This window comes from Haliotis asinina, chromosome 9 (assembly GCF_037392515.1).
Source record: "Haliotis asinina isolate JCU_RB_2024 chromosome 9, JCU_Hal_asi_v2, whole genome shotgun sequence".
In the NCBI taxonomy this organism is placed as follows: Eukaryota; Metazoa; Mollusca; class Gastropoda; order Lepetellida; family Haliotidae; genus Haliotis; species Haliotis asinina.
The window spans coordinates 25,117,676-25,138,554 of NC_090288.1; the positions used below are offsets into that span (position 1 = coordinate 25,117,676).

The 20,879-nt window shown below is 41.2% G+C and overlaps 1 protein-coding gene across 7 annotated transcripts in view; it reads right to left on the reverse strand.

Annotated features, from left to right (window-relative positions):
• The window catches only part of LOC137296176 (DNA-binding protein P3A2-like), a 28,240-nt gene extending 15,306 nt beyond the window's left edge, over positions 1–12,934 (reverse strand). Inside the window, exons 1-3 of one of the 7 annotated variants that reach the window (XM_067827888.1) lie at positions 12,809–12,934; positions 6,716–6,912; positions 5,853–5,967 (exon numbers count right to left, since the gene is read on the reverse strand). In XM_067827888.1, coding sequence (XP_067683989.1) covers positions 5,853–5,967; positions 6,716–6,887 — 287 coding nt within the window. In that variant the 5' untranslated portion in view covers positions 6,888–6,912; positions 12,809–12,934. Of the gene's footprint in view, positions 1–5,852; positions 5,968–6,715; positions 6,916–12,307; positions 12,323–12,644; positions 12,750–12,808 lie in introns of those variants that run through there. The other 6 variants (XM_067827887.1, XM_067827883.1, XM_067827882.1 and 3 more) reach the window with 6 other exon arrangements.
• Positions 12,935–20,879: the final 7,945 nt, after the last annotated feature.

Genomic DNA, 20,879 nt, shown 5'->3' on the forward strand with positions numbered 1-20,879 from the left:
AGAACTTCTCAAATGTAGCCCACTAGTCATTATAGAGTGACTGAGTGGCAGCTCTCTGCGTCCGGGCGATGATGTTCGCCACTTGAGATGAGTACCACTTTTGTAGACAGTCCAGGCGAATAGATGAAACCGCCACGGATCTGTGTGCAGTGTCTGACTGTGGGGATGGTGTAGCAAATGGTCCCACTTTGGAAGGCGATTAGTTGAAACATCTCCCGGGAAACGTAGAAATGTCAGGTGTAGAAGAGATTGAGGTCTCGTTGATCCTTGTTTATGCAGAAGTCTACTGTTGAGTTGTCTGTCTGGATCATCAGTAGCTTGTCTCTTGGTGTTGTCGACCAATGATGGATAACATGCATCACCACTTTCATCTCCAACTGGCTCACGTGAAGAGCTCGATCTTCCTTCTTCCCGAATCCTGCTGGAACCTTGTTGTTTAGATGGGCACTCCATCCTTGGAGAGACGTATCTACCTAAAGATGGTTGTTGAACGCCGGCTCTAATATGTAAGTTCCTGTGCAAACATTGACAGGCAGTCTACAATAGCAGGTATGGTCTCAAGATGCTCAATGTCGTAAACCGGTCAGGCCATGAAACCATGACCCAGAAACTGCTGTCATAGATGTAGTAGTAGGCGTCTTCATCTGGTCATCTCGTGAGGTGACGTGACCAGATCTAGTAGACATTATCACTGACATAGTGATAATGGAGAGAGTAGAGCTTCTTCTAATCATTGGCTTGAACTTCGACCCCCCCAGAACCTGGGACAGTGGTGTATCTCAATGTAGGGATGAATCAAATCCCGAGGAGTTAGATTCTCAAGTCATCCAAGCTGAGTTAGTAGCCTGAGAGTGAAGTCCAACTGTAGACTGAGTTGACTTCTCTCATGATGAGCTTGTATGCCGTGAAGATGTGTCATTCAGAACTTCAGACCATCAATGCTGTTCATTGAATGAATGTGTTGACATTCCAAGGAAGTCTATTTATAGCTGGCTGGCTGTCCGATCAGAAACTGCCATTCACTGCTGCAAGCCTCCTCATAGGCAACGTTAAGTCTGCTGTTAGCAGATCTCTATGCCATCTGAAGAATCAAATGATGCTGTAGACTCCTAGTCTAGTGTGTAAATGACATCTTTCTGTCAGAAACTTCCTAACACTGGAATAATAACATCACATTCTGCGCAGGGTGTTGTCCCTCGAGGACCAATCAGATTGTAGGTGTAATGTCACTGACTTCATTTCCAGGGCGTTGTCTCTCGGAGACCAATCAGATTGTAGACGTGGCGTCACCGGTATAGCAGATAACCGATTGGTGATACAAATGGTGATACCCTGGCTAGCATTTAGGCTTGTCCGTAACCATGCTGTTTGGTGAGCACGTGTCTAGATGAGTAAAGCGCACGAAAAAAACTTTCGTTCTTAGTTAGCTCCACGTGTTCCTTATTAGCCTACGTGATAGCATTTCCGAAGAGGGCCTCTGAGGAAAAGGGAGTTCTTATTAGACACCGCTTGAACTCCTCCTGCCACGAACATGCGTCTAAAAAACCCATCCTATGCACCACCGTCGTCATAGCTAACAATGTACAGACATGCCCCAATAGGTTGTGAAGCACCTTGCCCTGCCACAGGAATAACGACGTCAAATGCTCCAACTGGGACTCGTTAACTTCAGTCAAATCAACAGCCACCGCTGACTTTGCTGACACTAGCACCGAGACCGGCTTCAGGATATATGCCACAGCTCCGTCTCAATCGCTTGTGTTCTGGAATCATGTACTTTATATGTGGAGTTGGAGGATAGTCTCTTAATGGCCTCATCTAACACCGCCTCAGAGTCCGCAAAATCAAGACTATGAACTTTATAGTCCTGTTTCTTTCGACCTGGGTGCCCTAATTGTGGAATTTATCGACAACTTGGCAAAGTCCTCATTCAAGCAGGATATGGCGCCGGCCACCATAGGATGTGGCGGAATCATTAACTCCGGATCAACTCAGACAGTCCTGGCGTTGTCCACACCGGAAGATGGGGAAAGGACAATCTGGGAGTCTGTCAGCAATCCAATCACATATTGCAGAAAGTGGCAGGTACGAGCCCTCTTCATACTCCACGTGAGAAGGGTCTTTCCCATATTCGAGGGAAAAATACTGCTCCTCAGCCACATCCAAAAATATGCCTGACTTGCGCTCCAGCGCCTGTTTCCTATGCGCCGACTGCCTGGCTCTAGGAAGTGACGTCGACTGGGAACGTGACCGCCTGCTCCCTCTCCTACAATGGAGAAATCTGGCCCGACGATCCAGAGATCTGGAGGAAGATCAGCGACGGGGGGCTTCTCAATCTGGATCTACTCACACCCTGTGCGCTCTGCTCGCACTCTTCTAGAATGCTCCGCAACCGGCTGGCTCTGAGCATCTTGATCTCTAGCGCTGGTGACAGTAGTGGAGCCTCTAGACGCTCCATACGCCTATGTGCCCAACCCTTGCGTCAATCTCATCAAGCCCAGCGCTCCCGCTGATTGAGATGCTCCCACAGGCGTCGGTGCCGGTAAACGGATGCGCTCCTCTCTTGGCGTCACTGCAAAGTCCGGGACCAATGGTGGAGCACTAGTAGTAGGTGTCGTCAGCTCCTGAAATGCGCCTGACTTCATTGAAGGGATAGGTACTAACAATGATCGTAGAATCTGTTGTACCTCCTGGTGCGCTAGGGCGTCTGACCTTGACAAGTCCACCCAATCCCCAGCCTGGGTAGTTGGCGTCGGTATCGGCATCGGAATCAGCGTTGGCATTGACGTCGGCATTGGCAAGTGCGTCAGTGTCTGCATCAGCGTTGGCACTCATTCTCGATGAAGCATCAGATGCCGCCCCAGGCACCTCTAGCGCTGGCTGTAACTCTGGTGTACAAGGTGCAGACAATCTGGATCCTGATGAGGACGCAGGTGAACGGGACATCTTGCATAACCACAGCCAGAAAAACTTTAAACTCTGCACTTGTCAAACTCGTACATGCCTCGTACTCAAGGGTGCACGACTCCGTAGCACAATCCGGACACCAGGGGTGAGGATCTTTGTCGGACTTCAGGCCTTTACACACCACGCGCAAGTGTCATGTCATACACAACTATTGTGATAAAACGAAAATATAAACGTGACAATAAGGATAAATGAAAAACACCCCTTACCACGTTATGGACTGGTCCACTCGCACATACAGCAGCTGCTCTGCAAATGACAAGTGAAATGGCTGTCTCTTCGAAAGGGACAGCACAAAAATACACTACATACAACAACATGTGACAAAAAATGAAACACAAAAGCTTAAATACAGCGGAAGAAATATAAACAGAAACAAATCCGCCGACAAACAAAACTGATCCACGTAGAATTACGGAGGCAACTTCAAAAATAGGAGAGCCGACAAGTGTGCAATAGCGAATTTATACGCTATAATTGACACAAAGATTGAAACATATTACCTATCCAAACACCAAGAACTTATAAAAGGAATCAGTGTAAAAAGTGTAGTATATCAAACTTTATTCGCTGAAAAAAAAAGGGAGGAACTCAAACACGTCTAGACAAGACGACTTGAAGTAAAAATTAAGTTCTCGTGGAGTGCAGTGCTCGCATGCGCAGTGGGGAGATGCAGATATTTCCGTATCGTTGCAGTAGTCGAATTCGAGGTAACCATTCAAGATTGAATAGGAATTCAACTCTGTCAGATCTCCTACTAAGAGAAGCTTGAGGTAATATGCTATAGACCTATGGTAAGGTACGTAAAAAATTAACATACCATAGGAAAAAATTGCCATCAGTTTGCTTTAACTCAGAAACTTACAAACTTTCAAAAGAAAATAAGGACATACAACGTTCAATTCTTTTTAAGAAAACTCACATTTTATGCCTGTTTCACATTTGGTCTGCAGTGGGCTACAATGTGAATACTCTGCCTGTAGCTCCATTTATTGCACTATTCTATGCGTGCCCTAGCCTCTAAGATTTTGTCAAACGGCTAAATGTGACAAATTTGAAAAAATCAGACATCCACACTGCCATCACACGGTTTCTGCACGATCACCATATGTGCCCACAGACATTGTGCAATTATGCTTGTAATAATCCAGATTAGAATTGATTTTCAGCAATCTATGGTGGTCATGCTCGCTGACAAGCTGACATGTCACCGTATCCCAAGACAATGCCCATAGACAATGCAAACACAAATGTTGTAGCCTGCAGTCACCTATGATACCTTAAACAAGACAAATTGCGTCCGGGGATAGGGATGCTCCCGCTGCTATAAGAAGCGTTCCTTACACTGAGTGCTCTGGTGACTAATTTCTACTAAAACAGTTCAATAAACATCTATGCAACTATGCACATCTTCAGAGTCCCTAAAAAGCATATGTGTAATCTAAATGAATTCCATACAGTAGTTTTTGAGGAGAAGTAGATAGTGTCCACTTCCCCTTTGACACTATTCATGAAAATTTATTTAAGTTCAAACACCATTAAAACTGAAAATAAATAAATCAAAATATGAGATGCACGCTTTTGGAGTTCCGATAAAGCACATGTGTAATCTAAATGAATTCTATAAAGCACTTTTTGGAGAGAAGTGGATAATATACACCCCCCCTTCATCCCCTATTACACTATCATCACAGAGAAATTCAGCAAAATGTACTTAAGCCCAAATGTCTCTAAACTTACAAACAATTAAATACAAAATCAAAATGTGAGATGTACATCATTAGAGTACCCAAAAAGCCCATGTATAAGTTCATTGAATTTCATAGAATGTTTTGTGTGGAGATGTGGATAGAGTACATTCCCTGTTTCATATAGATTTCTGGACACAGAGGGTAACCTTATATGCTCCTTGCCAAATATAGCAGGGGCATAAAAATTGTGTGAAAAATCGTACAATCGTGCAGTGCCCATGGCAAATCTGATCCAGGTCTTAGAGATGTTGGGCATCGTGGTTTGTGCGCATACCATATGAATGTGGATTTATGTTACTCAGTTATTTCCCTTTATCTTGCTTCTATTAATACTTCATGCTATTTTGGCCACAAAAGTATTTATCCTAGCCCTTGGCAAGAGTTATCTCAACTTATCAAATTTAATTTGGGTATGCTGATAATTTTGGTACCCTCAAGTAAGATATTTTTTTAATAGTAATCTAGTGAGAATCTACAACAAAAAAATTCACTTTATAAAAAATTCTTGCTACTATAAAAAAATTTGTTTGTGTGATGAATCAGTATTTTTGTTCAAATTATTGTTTTTCAGAATCTAATTAATGTGTCAAATCTTACATACTGCCTTGAAAATCGACTTTCCTGCTCAATTTCATATCATTACTAAAAGTAAACAATTTACTTTTGCGAGAACTTTTATGGACATATTACTTCTCACAGGTGTGCAACAAGGGGGCACCACTTGTGAGAGAAATGCAGAAGTAACATGCTATTGTTATTACATAATTGGATTCAGGACACATTTCTTGACTTATTGATGTTTTGTATCCAACCTCCTTAGAGAGAACCATGCATGACATGCATTCCCTTGGCCTACATAATTACAGTTCATTTGTAGCAGAAATGGCCAAAGATAGGTTCTTCAGTTTCACTGATGTGGCAGCTGAATTGTGAAGAGCAACTTCAAACTTCGTGAAGAATTTCAGATGCTATTTAAGCTGAAAACAATGAGTGAGGTAATGACTCATGTATTGCATATTTCGGCAGTATGAAGGCTGTATGTACATAACTGAGTCTCTATGCGATAAACAACTGATGTTTTCACTAATTTTATCAATGTTGGATATAGTATAACTATGGTGAACATGCACCTACCGAAGTAATCTCGTTTGCTGTCTTTTCCTGTTGGAAGGGTTGGTCTCGAACATGTGTGGTCGTTTTCGTTTCTTTCCAGTTGCTATGGCCGCTGCTGCAGCGATCCCAACTGTGCCTGCAAGAGAGTTAAACTCCTGACTGAGGCATCCTGTTCAGCATGTCACTAGGAACCCTCACCAGCAACAAAAGCTAGACCACTTCACTGTTGATCAGAAGGATGATCCTGAATGATACCTCATGTTTTGCTCAACCAAACTGAATTGAACCAGTTGTTACAGGGACCATATCTGTTATCCTACCAACACCATAACCATGATAATTCAAACAGCAGGGCAACAGCGACACGGAGGAGACACCATGTGTGATGTGATCAGTATTTTGGTGGAGATGCAATGCCGTAGCTTGCATTTCACTGACCCAGTGACTGCATGCTATGCAACTGAAGCAATCAACACTATCTCAGACAGCCACCTCACCTACTACAGGTCTGTGTGTTAATGTCCCAGCATACCCCCTCATCAACAAGTCCCCATCAACTCCTAAGTCAGTGCCTTGACAACACAATCACAGCCAATGGACACTTCAGTACCACATGACACCTTAGCCTTGAAGACAAGAAAACTGTGTGTGTGCCTTGACAACACAATCCTTGATGAAGACAATTCTATCAGTTAACTCATTTTCCAGTTTCCTTTTAATAAGCAACAATTTCAGTGCAAAGTGAGCTGAACATTATAAAGTAATGTATGTTTGACTACTTATGAGTGGTACTGATGACGACAATTCCTTGTATTGTCAACGTTTCTCCAGTGGGTCAGCTCACCCTTATCTTAAAGATGAGGATGAACTGTGAAAGTACAAACCTGAGGCTGCTAGTTGAGATGTGACATCGTCAGCTGTGAGGAGGTCCGTAGGGTCAAAAGCTTCACTCTCTGGTGAGCTGGGGCCACTCATACCGTCACTCATGATGTCGGAGGTGATGTGGGCTGGGTTGATAGTGATGGTGCCCGCCAGATTCTGAGTGTTGATATTCATGGTCACTTGAGATGGCTTCACTCAACTGCTGGAATATTCACAAAAATATTTAGAAAAGCATTTCAGGGACAGAAACTAGCCCAATTTCACATGGAAGTCTCTGTAGTGTTAGAAGTTTTGTGACAAATTTTAAAGCTTCATGCTTTGCTCGCTACTTTGGACTAACAGATGGGTGTAATGTCATGACTACTTCACTTATTTAATGGTATGTATCCACGACGGGCTGCTAGTACTAATGTAATGTGAGAAATGCCTGGAAAATGATTTTTGGCTTCAATATTATTATGATGAATTTGTCACAAGATTAAAAGCACATATATGATACATGTACAACTCTAACTCATTGGATATCAAAGCTTTCACAGGAGGAAATTTTGATGTTTAAACAACATTTGTAAATATTCTAAGTACAAACTGTAGTTTTGAAATACAGACAATAATTATTCATATTGCCCAAACCATTTAAATAACATAAATGATTGTAAAAAGTTTGGGGTTTTTTAACATCAATATGTGAAAAAGATGGAATTCGTGTAGTAGTTATATTCAAACTAATTATGTCAAAAAGTCTTTAATTCAAATCGCATAGATAATCTTGTACACTCATAGAAGTTTCACTTCACGTATGAGCACTGATCTGGTAACATGCAACTTGAAATAAATGCAGAACAATTAATTTCAAACTTATATCAGTATTACATACTGAAGAAAGGAAGAGGGAAACCTATCATCAACTGTGACAGGGTTATTATAGAACTTGCAAAGCCTTTGATTTGACATACAGTCAGGTTTACAAAGTTGTAAGCAAATCTGTTACCTCAGGGGTTGTGTCAAAATCCAAAAAAGGTAGGAAACACAAACTGGATAGCTTTCATAAGGGTGTCATGCACTGTGCAGTTTATAGGCTGTATGTAGACAAAATCTCACTGACGTGTGCTAAAATACTGGATGAGATCAAAGATGCAATACGTGTTGAAAACAAAACTTATTGTAGTTCTGGTAGAAATGGGGTTCAAGTACACCAAAATGGGAGATGACAGAGGTGAGTTTAGAGAATAATACTCAATCCTGTCCAATCAGCTTATCTCAGAACAGTTTAAGAAAACCACAATTTAGGGTTTCAAATTAAATACCTTGATGAAACCTGGTGTAATATAAATCATTCAACCGATCGGATGTGACTTCCTTCACATTGTTGTAAGGTGCCAGTGTTACAATAAGGCACAGGCAGATGCCCAATCATCTTGCATGCTCATGCCCATAGCAATGGACTGATTAGGGGTTGTGAGGCCAAGACATCTGATGGGGATTAGCATAGCGAAATCGATGGGCAGGTATTTTAGGATTGGTTTGAACGTCCACTTTTACTGCAGCTGGACAAGCCAATGGATATGCCAGTTACCATAACCTGCATGTACCTGGTACCATCACACCCATCACAAGCAGTCTCTTGGCTCAGTTGTGAGATTTTTCTCACTTCCTGTAATGTACTTTACCAGCAATCAGAAACAAAGCCCCCGTTCATGGACAAAATCAGGGAATCAAAATCAAAAAGCAAATCTAGTACATCACTGACGAACTAGCTGCAAAACAAGGCCACATGCTTCTGTGTACACTGTGAGCTCAATCCCATCGAGTTGATATGGGGTAACTGTAAAAATCTATTGCTTGCAATAATACCACTTTCAAGCTTTCAGATGTTAAACAGCATGTATGTTTCCTTTGCAAGAATTACCTCAGAGTAAGGCAAAAGGATGAAGAACATGTTCTCAAAATTGAGGATGAATAGCACCTGTGGGACTTCAGCCAAGTTGCACCTGTTGTGACTCTCCTAGAGTCCTCAAACAACAGTGATACTGACACTTGATATTTTGAGACTATCGCTGACGTGTACTGACCGTGCGTTATTGGCAGCCACCTGTCTGCCTGCCAGGTGGGTCACAGTATAGTGTGTTTCTTAGAAATGTTTCTACCATGGAATTTTTTCGAAGTTTTTCGATATTTTATAAGTGATCATTATGATTAGGGAACAGTACATCATGATTACTAATATGCCATATTAGATCAAGGAGGTATGAATAACTATATGTGAGTTTTGAATATGAAATATCAACCATTGGCACATAATTGCCAAACAGGATCATCCAAGCATTTCTGGCAGTACTTTAGTCCAGACTAAAGCCAGGTGCTGCAGTGAAAGTCCACTGACATCCCAGGCTGCAGTCTAAATCAGATATACCACTCAAGCATTTAACACTCACTCAGCACTGACTGATCACTAAACACTAGGCACATGTTGTGTTATGACAGGACAGAGTTTTGCTTTCCTCCCAAATGCTCTAAACACTGCTATTCAGTGGGAAGGAGAGAAAGCAATACCTACTGGTTAAGTGGTGCAGACAATCAAGTGATTGACATGCCTAATAACGTCAGGCTATGGTGTCATGCAATCACAATCATGCTCTATGGATCGCTTGCACCTTTCAAAGTGGTTTCGTCATTAACATCTTATCAGGTGAGGATCTCTGGAAACGTCTCTCCTGAAAAGGGTCACTTTCTGAGAGACTATGAGTGCAGTCGACACAGGTTGGTGCAACAAACAACAAACGTTGAACCTTTCTCCTTGTGGCAGCCAAGGACACTTTGCTGTTTTAGTAGTAAATTTCAAACATCCATACCAGACCCGGAACATCAAATGATCCCCGCTAGTTTTCTAGTAGACACTGGATGAGGGGAATGGCGCCAGGAACCACACATGCATGCACACACACAATGACTATGTGTCACGAACAGTTGAGGAACTTTACAGATAGTGAGGATTTCAGCATGCTATAATTAGCATTTATAAACAACAGAATCTCAGGCTCCACTTGAAAGGCACAATGCTACAAATAGCTATCCAATCAAATTACACACAACAGGGTTAGGATTTCTGTGGGATGTTACTGATAGGTGAAAAAGGAGATGGTGACCATGCTGTCATGCAATCAACCAAGTTACAAAGTCTCATCGCCCACCGCATAATATAGTATTCCCAGAAATTCCTGAGAGAGTGGTTTCGGTAAATATATAGTATATAAATTATTGAAGGTTTACTTAAATAAATATGTTGTGATATGATTCTCTTACAGTCTAAGTGTCTTTCCAGAACTTTTTGAGACCTCCTTGCCCTGCAATGTGACTGAATGAACCTTGGTACACTACCGATCAAAGTTTCAAGGAAATCGTGTGACCACATCCCTTTCTAAGTTCTGTTTGGTTCATTCTGCCCATTATAAGTCCCCACACATTCTCCATAGGGTCAAGATGTAGCTGTAGCCATCCAACACATGAAATTTTAAATTTTGGGTTTTGGTAGCTAGGTTTCACAGTATCTCTTGACCAAATTTTTCACACTGTTTGGAAAAAGCTAGGCAGAACATATTAGAAAAGAAAACATTTTTGTGATCCCTACATCAGTTTAATCCTTTTTCTTTTTGTGCACCTTTCATCAATGGATGAGGAATTCCATGCCTTTTCACCCAGTTCAGTCTTTCTACATATTGTCTGAGGGTTTCATTACATATCAGAGGACTTTCTCTATTAATCATTTCATTTCTGATATTCTCAATGGTTTTCCCTAACTCATAATCTGACCAAGTCGCCATTGATTCGTAGTACTGAACTTCTTTGGCCTCCTTGCCTGTTTTGTACACCATTCAAACTCCTGACTGAATGTTCTTCAAAGTTCTGTGTACTGTAGACAGAGGAATGTCATGTCTACTATCTGACTCTTTTGCATTAGTCACATCCCTTCCATAATCATACAGAACCAGCTTCTCTTTCTCTTCTGCTGTCAAATCTGCCATGTCAACAAGGAAGCTGTCTGCTATACTAGGGGAGATAACCCTTGGTGTAGTAAGTTTATTCTTAAGCATACAAGAGTTGCCTCCCATATTGAATACCTGACTGCACAATGACACACCTATTTTGAAATTCTAAATTCTTTTATCACTATAAGCAAACAAAGATTTATTAAAATAATTTCTTAAGAAACTGTGTATGATGTATTACAACCACTGTATCAAGAGTTGATCAAGAGAATCCCATAAATGTTTCATCAGGGTGAGGACAGCAGTGGCACTCAGTCCAACTCTCTTAACTTTCCTTGGAGCACAACTGACAATAGATTGTTGCTCATGACCACTTTCTGTTTGACTCTCATTATAATGTATATATAATATGTAGCATAGAACTTCATGGATACCAATATCTTGTTGCATAATATCAGTTTAGGGCTGGTTACATGAAGATTATAGTTTAATGTAAAAAACTGAATCAGGTTTGTGACAGCATTAGAAAACGATACAGAGAACGCATGACATGAAATCATGGACTTTAACATGCAAAGGTTAGAAGAAAATGGAGATTTCACTGGAAGAGAATATATCCACCATATAGGTATACTGAGCACATGGTAACAGTCTTATTCTCTCATAATAACAATTAATATTTCTTCATCACTATGTACCACATACATTGTGTAGTGAACAATTACAAACCACCTTCAGTTAACATCAGTGACAACTATGGCATGCTGAAGACGATTCTAAGCCAGATCTTCCTGGGTCACTTCCAAGGTAGATCTCATGAGTCATTGCAAGACAGACATGATCTCTTTAACATAAATTAGCTTAGAAGCTCTTAATTATTTGCAGTGCACAATTTAAGAATACAGTATTTTAAAAACGTAGGAGGCAATGTCATTTGTATTTTCTCATTGATGCACTTTGCAATAAATCATGGATGTGAACTGCATTAACAGTGTGCAGATAATGTAATAACATGATACTTATAATATGGATACAGACCAAGAGTATCACACAGAAAAATATTCAAATTGAAAACAGTTAGTGGATTAGCCTAGATCATATTTAACACTTAGTTTATTTATTTTTACCTCTAAATATTCAGAATTACTCCTGAGTTGATATTTTGATATGATCACCCAGCCTTAAATTGTTCTTGTTTGATTTTTATTTACCTGCAGACCATTATATGTAAAGAACATCTGGGCAACGTGATTTCAGAAACAAGAAAGCCAATGGGAATATACTGGTAAATAGATGTTTAAATCTGTCATTTATTGAAGTAGATCTTCGGAACAAGAGCTTATCTAGGGCAGAATTAGTGTGTGATATTAACAAGCATTAACAAACTTTGCACTCGTCCGATTTGCAGTTACATCAATTTCCTCAAACTTTTGACCTACTCCGATGCCTTTGTTATATCTGGTGCAGTGCCAATAAACCAAGTTTTTCTCTCTGTTCTGACTGTGATCTTTTCCAAAGCGAAACAAGCAAATAAAGAGTTAGTAAATTGATGAAATTAGCGTTTGGGGCATTCGATAAAGACCATAAAAATCAGCTGGGCGTATTTACATTTGGAATCGCTGGACGTTCTGATCTGATTTAATGATTTTGTAAATGTACATTCTGGCAAGCATTATAGTTCGTACTCAATGCGCAGAACGGTTCATCTGGAGCCGAAATTTGACAGATACACATTTGCGACTGCGCTGTACATGAACCTGCGCGCGCAAGGAATTTGACATACAAGTTTCAACTCGGTCTGTTATGTCATAGAAGGCTGCGGAAACATGCGATTTTAAGGCGAAGACAGGAGCTGAACTTACAAAGCACTCCTATGACATTTCGTTTCGACGACCTGACACAGTGACTACTGGTACATACATCTAAGAGTGAATTGTCAACTCACAAAATGGCGGTCTTCCAATAAAGAACAATGGAACACTGTTGACAGTGCCCTCCTTTCAGCGAGGATAGCAACCAATCTCGCTGTTGTTTAGCCGTCCTGAGAGATGAGAAATACGAATAAATGGTTGTTTTTGCGTCAGATCTCCTTATAAATCTTATACTCACCATGGATAGTCTGAAAACTTAGTTTAAATTCACTCAAATATTTAGGCCATATGCGCAGATTGGATCAGTTTTAGGTATCATTTGAGCAAGGGAGGGACTTTCGGCGATGATGAATTAGCGCCACCTGTCGTTGTCTAATGAAAATTGGCGGGCCATTTGAACGCCTTGAGGTTGTAACTCGTTGAGGGAAGCCCGGTATGAATGTAAGCTTGAGGCGGATTGGATGTTTGTATTGCTTTTTCATCTGCATGTATAACTGCTGTGAAATTGCATCAGTACATGCTTGTAATTGCATCAGTACATGCTTGTAACAGAGTTACAGTGGTTGGCATTACGTGCGTCAATTTTTGTGAAATATCCATAAACTAACACGTTAATTAAGAGTTGGAAGAATAATTTTCATAAATTGAGATGTCATTTTATTTTGATATTTTGCAAACATCTTTGAAATCATCTTCAGCTAGGTGTACATAATTTTTTTTCATCCTTCCGTTGACTAGTTATCGAATGACCCATGTTTAAGCAGCGTACGTGAGTACTTATAACTTAATTTCAAGCCACTATGAAGTCAGTATGAAAAAATATTCTTGAATTGCTTGACATGCAAGTCATGGGAAATTTACTCACGACGACTCATGGAGAACCACTGTAATATAGGTATGAATGTCTCAGTATATATGTCCATGGGATGATTGCGTTCAGCCTGGAAACAAATGGACAAATATCTTTTCACTTTACACATTCGTAGTCTTCACGCTGTAATGCATCGGCCATCGATGTTGAAAAGATTTTTCCGGTTTTTTTTCTAAAGTAATTGCTTCACATCGATTAAACATTAACGATTATATTTGCGAATAAAATTTGGTGTGAAAGGCGTGAAAGTAATAACATTACAGCCCAGTGGCTGAAGCCCATGTTCTATATCAGGCACCTCACTCTTATGTTTTATACCAGGTACCTCACTCTTATGTTTTATATCAGGTACCTCACTCTTACACCCATTTCTGGTATCACCCGCTGTGATTTTTGCTGGAATGTTGCTGAAAACCATACTCACTCATGTCTCCCTGCGAGAAACAAACAGGAAGTCTTATAGAGGCAGATGAGGAGTATTGAAGTACTGTCGGATACAGAAGACAAAAACTCTCTTGTTTCACATTAGTATGTACAGTTTTGGTAGTTAATACGTGAAAGTGTGAAATATCTCTTAAATCTCTCTCTTAGACGGTGTCCTTTAATATAGCCTAATGCATGCTTACAATGTTTGTGTCTGATGAAGAAAGACAATATTTGATTGATTTATGTGATTATGTCATATTTTATGTCACCAAATTAACATCAGTATTATGTCGTTATTGATATATCATGCATCATAAGGTACTTTTTGATATGCTATATGACTTTGTTGTGGCATGGTTATGAAACTTTTTTTTATCTCGAAATGGAGTTGCAAACATTTTGGGAACTCATATTGAATTTCCATGTATTTTCTAAACCCACACACGATACTTATTACAATTGGTATTATTTCCAACAATTAACGTGCAGTTCCCATGGAATTTCACAAGCCCCTGCGTGCAAAACTAAATACAAATCATAAACATCAATATATGATACATAGGTTGACGATAATAAGTATACATGCAATATATACTAAGACGTTAAAATTTAATTTGAATATTTGTATGACTTAAGGGAGCGTTACAAAGATAGGGGATATAGCTATAGAGAGTTATGATAGGCTTGGATTAATACCTCTAAACTAAGATTTATTACTTGTTAGTAAATGTACACAACATATACATACAAATTAAGGGACAGCCATTCATGTTTCTTAAAATACACATAGGTACAGTGCGTGATCATTCATACAGAGCAATAATGGATACTTACAATCCCATAATACTTATGACATTGGATGATTACGCATAACAGTGCGTCTCTAAGTGGGTTTATATCAGAAAGTTGGTTTGACCTTTAAGTTGGAAACGCAGATTTGAATAAAGGAGAATATGAAGGACGTGTATTGGAAACGACTCTAATTTTAGCTATTTACCTCAAGTCTCACCTTTTAGCTCACTCACATGGAAACTGTAGCATATGTTAAGGCCACAGGTTGTCTGTAATCTTCACTCGCTTAGAAACAACTGCACGGTGACCGTCTTCGATAGCTGAGAGAACTCACACCATTCCTGAGATGACGCACTTGTCAGCTTTCAGTGTATTTCTTTGCCTCGTCATAACCACAGGGACTTGTATCGCTTAGAAACAGCGCTCGAAAGACATATATGTGTATAGACCCTACCCTAGTACTATATAAAAGGAAAGGGATGTAACGAAGAAACCACCCCCTGTTCGATCAAAGTTACATGTCACCGCGTAAAATATTTTTAAGGCAACGTCGAGGCCAACGGATCGAACGCTAGATGATTTCCCTACAAAACGAGCCATAAATGACCACAATCGGATCATTATTTCAAAAGTTATACTCCACGAATCATCGAAAACAGCTACCTCCGCAATTTCACGCCAAAATCATGGATCACCAAATACGGCGAAAACTCACCTTTTAAATTAGTTTATTAATTCCAGACACGTTGACAGCACCAGCGCTGGGCTGGATTCGATCGGCTGCGGCATTCCGTGGGTCGGAAAACTTATTGCAACACCTACATGTCATTTTCTCGACAGTAAGCAAACATTTTCACCAAAATCGCTGGCAAACCTACTCACTTGTCGGCCATACGTGACCTTGACATTCATTGAACTGAGCAGATCCGCGCAAACAGATTCGGGCCATCCGATTGGTGGGAAACAAAATATACAGTGGCAGTGGCCAGTCGGATGGCCCGAGTCTGTTTGCGCGGATCTGCTCAGTTCAATGAATGTCAAGGTCACGTATGGCCGACAAGTGAGTAGGTTTGCCAGCGATTTTGGTGAAAATGTTTGCTTACTGTCGAGAAAATGACATGTAGGTGTTGCAATAAGTTTTCCGACCCACGGAATGCCGCAGCCGATCGAATCCAGCCCAGCGCTGGTGCTGTCAACGTGTCTGGAATTAATAAACTAATTTAAAAGGTGAGTTTTCGCCGTATTTGGTGATCCATGATTTTGGCGTGAAATTGCGGAGGTAGCTGTTTTCGATGATTCGTGGAGTATAACTTTTGAAATAATGATCCGATTGTGGTCATTTATGGCTCGTTTTGTAGGGAAATCATCTAGCGTTCGATCCGTTGGCCTCGACGTTGCCTTAAAAATATTTTACGCGGTGACATGTAACTTTGATCGAACAGGGGGTGGTTTCTTCGTTACATCCCTTTCCTTTTATATAGTACTAGGGTAGGGTCTATACACATATATGTCTTTCGAGCGCTGTTTCTAAGCGATACAAGTCCCTGTGGTCATAACTCTACAGGTACGTTAGTGGTGAAATTGAACGAACACTATTTTCATGACCGTATTCAGCAATAGACATTTTACGCCAGTCTCCTTGACTTTAAGGCTACTAGTATACAGAAAAGCGGTTCTGGAACACTTTCAAGAAAGCCGGCTGGAAAGCTTTATTTCACAAATAACGCCTTTGTTAGACCCGTAGGTCTCGCCGCCACTGTATAGACCAGTTTTGAATGCGCGATTTAACGTTCCGGTCACTATGACCGCGAAACAGTACTTTCCCGGTCATGACAGGAAAAATCGATTCATCAACAAATGTTGATCTCAGCAAAACAGTTTAACATGTATCTCCTATGATTTCTTTGGTTTTCGTAATGAAGGACCTTTGAGCTTGCATCCCTTGTTCTATGTACTTTTTTATCTTCTTCGCTGAGGGGAGTGCTTTTACGAGACTGAGATGTAATCTCTTGTATTTTTCTATATTTTGACAGTTTAGAGTGGATCAAATGAAACTCTTCATCCGAGATTTTAAAATTTATTGTCAGTGAGATGCGGTCGCTTCAGCTAGAATTCTTATTTCATCGTGTTTCAACGCTTTACGGTGCAGTCTGCGGGATGCAAATATACAAACCAACCCCACCAACCCTATCACCCCAGCCGTTATTTCAATGCCTAGTATTACTGGTGCAGCTATGACGGTATTCAACAACCCAACTCCTAACCCCATGCTGGTTGCCATAAGGGCAGTGTCAGTTCCATTCAGGAAGCCGAATACTTTGTGGTATTTCTTGTATAGCGCTGCCCTCATATCGTGGTCTTGTTCTAGCTCACGTTTTACATCACATATCTATTTCAAGCGAAACACGTCTACGGTTGTCTTTGCTACTTCCTCTACGACTGGGTACAGTCCCATCCTGTGCATATATGTTACAAGATATATTTTAATTGTGTTTTACGTAAGTTTTGCTAAATGTATTGAACCTTATAAGGTGTAGATGGTCTAGGGTAATAGGTGAGAGTTTAATTGGTAACCCTATGCCAACAAGAACTTCCCGGTGGCTTACTTCGAAAAATACCGGTGGGTGATCGTCCGACAGTTGTATGATGATTCGACATTGTTCGTAAGTGTATATGGCGTTCCGGTATATCGTCACCCCAGACAAAAGTTGTTGTTCTTTACCCCTATCAGTGTGCCCTAAAAAGAATTCTATGATGGGTGTGGAGTTCTGCTTCATATTTAGATAGTTCACTTGAGGATTGGGCATCTCGAACCTTAACTCTGAATCGATTGCCGTTATCTTGTTACCAATGGGAGAAATTCTAAAACTCTTATCTGGAATGAAAGACCCGATTCAGATACCAGTGTTTATAATTCCGGTGACCCATCCACGTTTATCTAGAGACAGACAAGGTGTGGTGAGGACCATGTTGATGAACCAGTTAGGTTCTTTATAGTCTATTAGGCGCGCCTGCTTAAACACTCCGTTTTGAAAGTGTATGACAAACAAGGAGTCTTCATCAAGTTAATCAAACCCCCCCCCCCCCACATCCCCTAGGTCGTTAAAGGAGAAGTTGGGACGATGCATTGTTCTGTTATTATTACGAGATAGTTTCCAATTGTTTTCTTGATAATCTCTCAGGGGTGCACTTCAACCCCATGAGGTGTATGTTTTCTGGCAGGAAGAAAACACGGTTACCCCCATGTCTACACGCTGACCCCCTGCAGACTGGTGTGAGAGTCGGCACTCACCCGCACGTAAACAGTACAAATGTTAAACTAGTGCCGTTTTGGTCACCGGAATTTGATTCCCCTCACGACTTCGTCCTACTGTTTATGACTTTGTCTAGGTAGTTGCCTTTGTTCTCCGTGAACACGTAGGGGGAGCTGAGACTATTGTGGAGAAACCAATGAACTTGAGCGGGTAACAACACCCACTTGTCGCCGTCGGTGAAGACTAGGGGATGTGGCTTATTTTTGGTGATGGCCGCCGTGTTGTTCGCAACATCGTCTGAGTCGAGCAGTCTTCCACCGTACGACGGGTGTACAGTCCACCTATCATCACTGATGCGGACAAGGTCAAACCTAGTGTTGAGAGCCGCTGCCGAGGTATCGACTATATCACGTAGGTTTCTGCCACCACCACCAATGAGGAGGACATCAACGCGTTTGTAAATGTTGTTTTTAAACTGCAAGGCGTACAATATACCATCTACTCCCCGAGGTTGGACATCCCCACATTGACGCATTTTCCGGGACCTTGTGCGCTGGTCATTTTATGTGCAGTGTTATACTGAGGTATCCTATATTCACACAAAATGTTTTATATCTAAAATCGATATTACCAACTCAGCGATGGTGCCCCGAGTTAACTTCTTAAAACGACTCGGTTCTGCCGTTGTTGTACTTCTCCATTTTCTCATGCATGGCTCTCAGTATCGTGGAAGGGTAGCCCCCTTGAATGGTGTCCGTCGTGCACAGCTGACCGAGATGAATGCACAGCTCTCGGTACGGCACCAGGTTGGGTAACTTCGTGCCAGTGATGGTAGATGTTGGTTTTATCTCATCCGACGACATCCCGAATGCCCTCGCCAATGGTCGGCTGAGCCTCAAGGGGTTTATTCCGTTGTTGGTTAACACCACTGTGCCGTTTGAGTCATTTATCTTGAGTGCGGCTCCCAGGGTTTTGAAGACCTCGTCGCTAAGCGAATACACACTGTAGTAGCCATTGGTTATCTGGTTGCGGGCGCCACTGACGAACAGCTTGTTGTCGTTGATGTTGGTACATCGCGGGACGTAAGTGATATGGAAGAGTGGTCTCAGCTGGGTCAGCTGAATGGTCTCAGCGGTCGTTAATCCTGTAAGCATCACGTACATAGTGGAAGTATATACATTGTATATCCATTATGCATGTATAATACTTTAAAAATGCACAACTCTGATTTTACGGACATGAAGATCGTGGTGAGTGTGGATGGCACGAGTTTTAAAACACCCTTTATTGATATATTCAAGAACTATATCGTGACCGTCAATAACGCACAGCTAGTGGTAAACTACTAGTGGCTAAACCAACTCAACGGCGTCTATTAAATAATGGTTGTTGTAAATAAAGATGTCTTCAGAGAGAGAGTTATATTGCTAGCATCGATGATTTACATACATGTATAGTCGGGTGTCTAGATAAAATAAGATGGGAATATGGTACTAATCCCACAATCGGTAAGGTTACTCTGAATAAAGTACTGAAGGTCATACAAACGACATCCTCAAAAGGTTGTCTGGTCGTGTACGAGGTACAATTCACTGACATCAAACCTATGGTTATCAGCAAACTTGAGGAATTAAAGGGCATTGAACCCTTCCTCAAATTTCAGTTAATATTGGAAATGGAGCTTTTAGTGATGCCGACTATAGTTCACCTGTAACATGTGGGTGGGAAATCGCGTCTCAACTCGAGATAGATGCATATTTCAACTTCTTATTTTTTTATCTGGTGGTTGTATACACAATTAGAGATTTGTTTACACATATGTGTAATAATGAAGTTCGTAGAAATTTATCCCTATGACAGCTTTTGCCGTATATCAGAGTCGTCAAACCTATATAAGGCACTCAAAGACCATGGTGGCTTCTCAGTTACAATCGTAGTGAAAAAACTTTTCATTTGGAATCTTTGAAGAGTACAGAGATATGCATCAGCTCGAGGATATAGATTGGTTTGTCGACTACTCATTGCAAACATTTTAAGGCGAATGTGGGGGGTGGGTAAACGGAAGTGTCTGTCTACATATAATTTAAGGACGCCTCCTTTAGAGATTGATACACATAACTGCACGTGCAATGTCTTCTGTCCGAGAGCTCAGAGAGGCTGCAAAAGCACAGGCTGAGGAAAGCCGCCCAAATCGAATGGCTTAACAGGCCGTAAGGTAAAACAAAGTAAACACTGTGAAACAACTCAAACAGGATACTAAAGAGCTTGGGTTAGTAGGTTATTCACGCATTAGGAAGCCAGAGCTAGTTGAACTATTGCGTCAGCTTAACACTGTTGATTTAGAGTTCTTGCCCACTGATGCTGTAGGTAATGAAACGGAGACGTTGGTGCGTGCATGTTGATAAAAACATAAACATCGTCGACATCAAGACTCTAATCGCTGACAAAGTTAACGAGGACCTAAACGATTTGGGAAGTATAAATTTCGACTGCCGAGACAACTATAGACAGGTGAATGGATAACAGTTTTCAGCAGATACGAGAATACCTAGAACGCTACACACACAGGAGTGGACTCAACTGGAATGGTATAGAGCAACCAACCCCCATATCCCAGATCGATAAAATAGAAAAAAACACGCCTTCATGCCAGCTGATGTATTAGAATTACACCGGGAGGATTGCCAAGGTGTTGGGCAGACAGCCATACGAATCGACATGCCTGAGGAAAGTGACAATATCCTAAAATTTGACAACCACAAAAATCAGATGTCAGTGTCTTACATCATCTACGCCGACTTTGAAGCCTTGATCAAAAACGTTGACATCGGGTCAGGCCCCATGGGAGAGGGCTCTCCCCCTACAAACGCAAGAGCACGAGGCCTCTGGATTCGGATATGTGGTCGTTCGATGTGACAGTAAAACGAAACATCCAGTAGTGTACAGCGGCCCAGACGCGGCTGAAA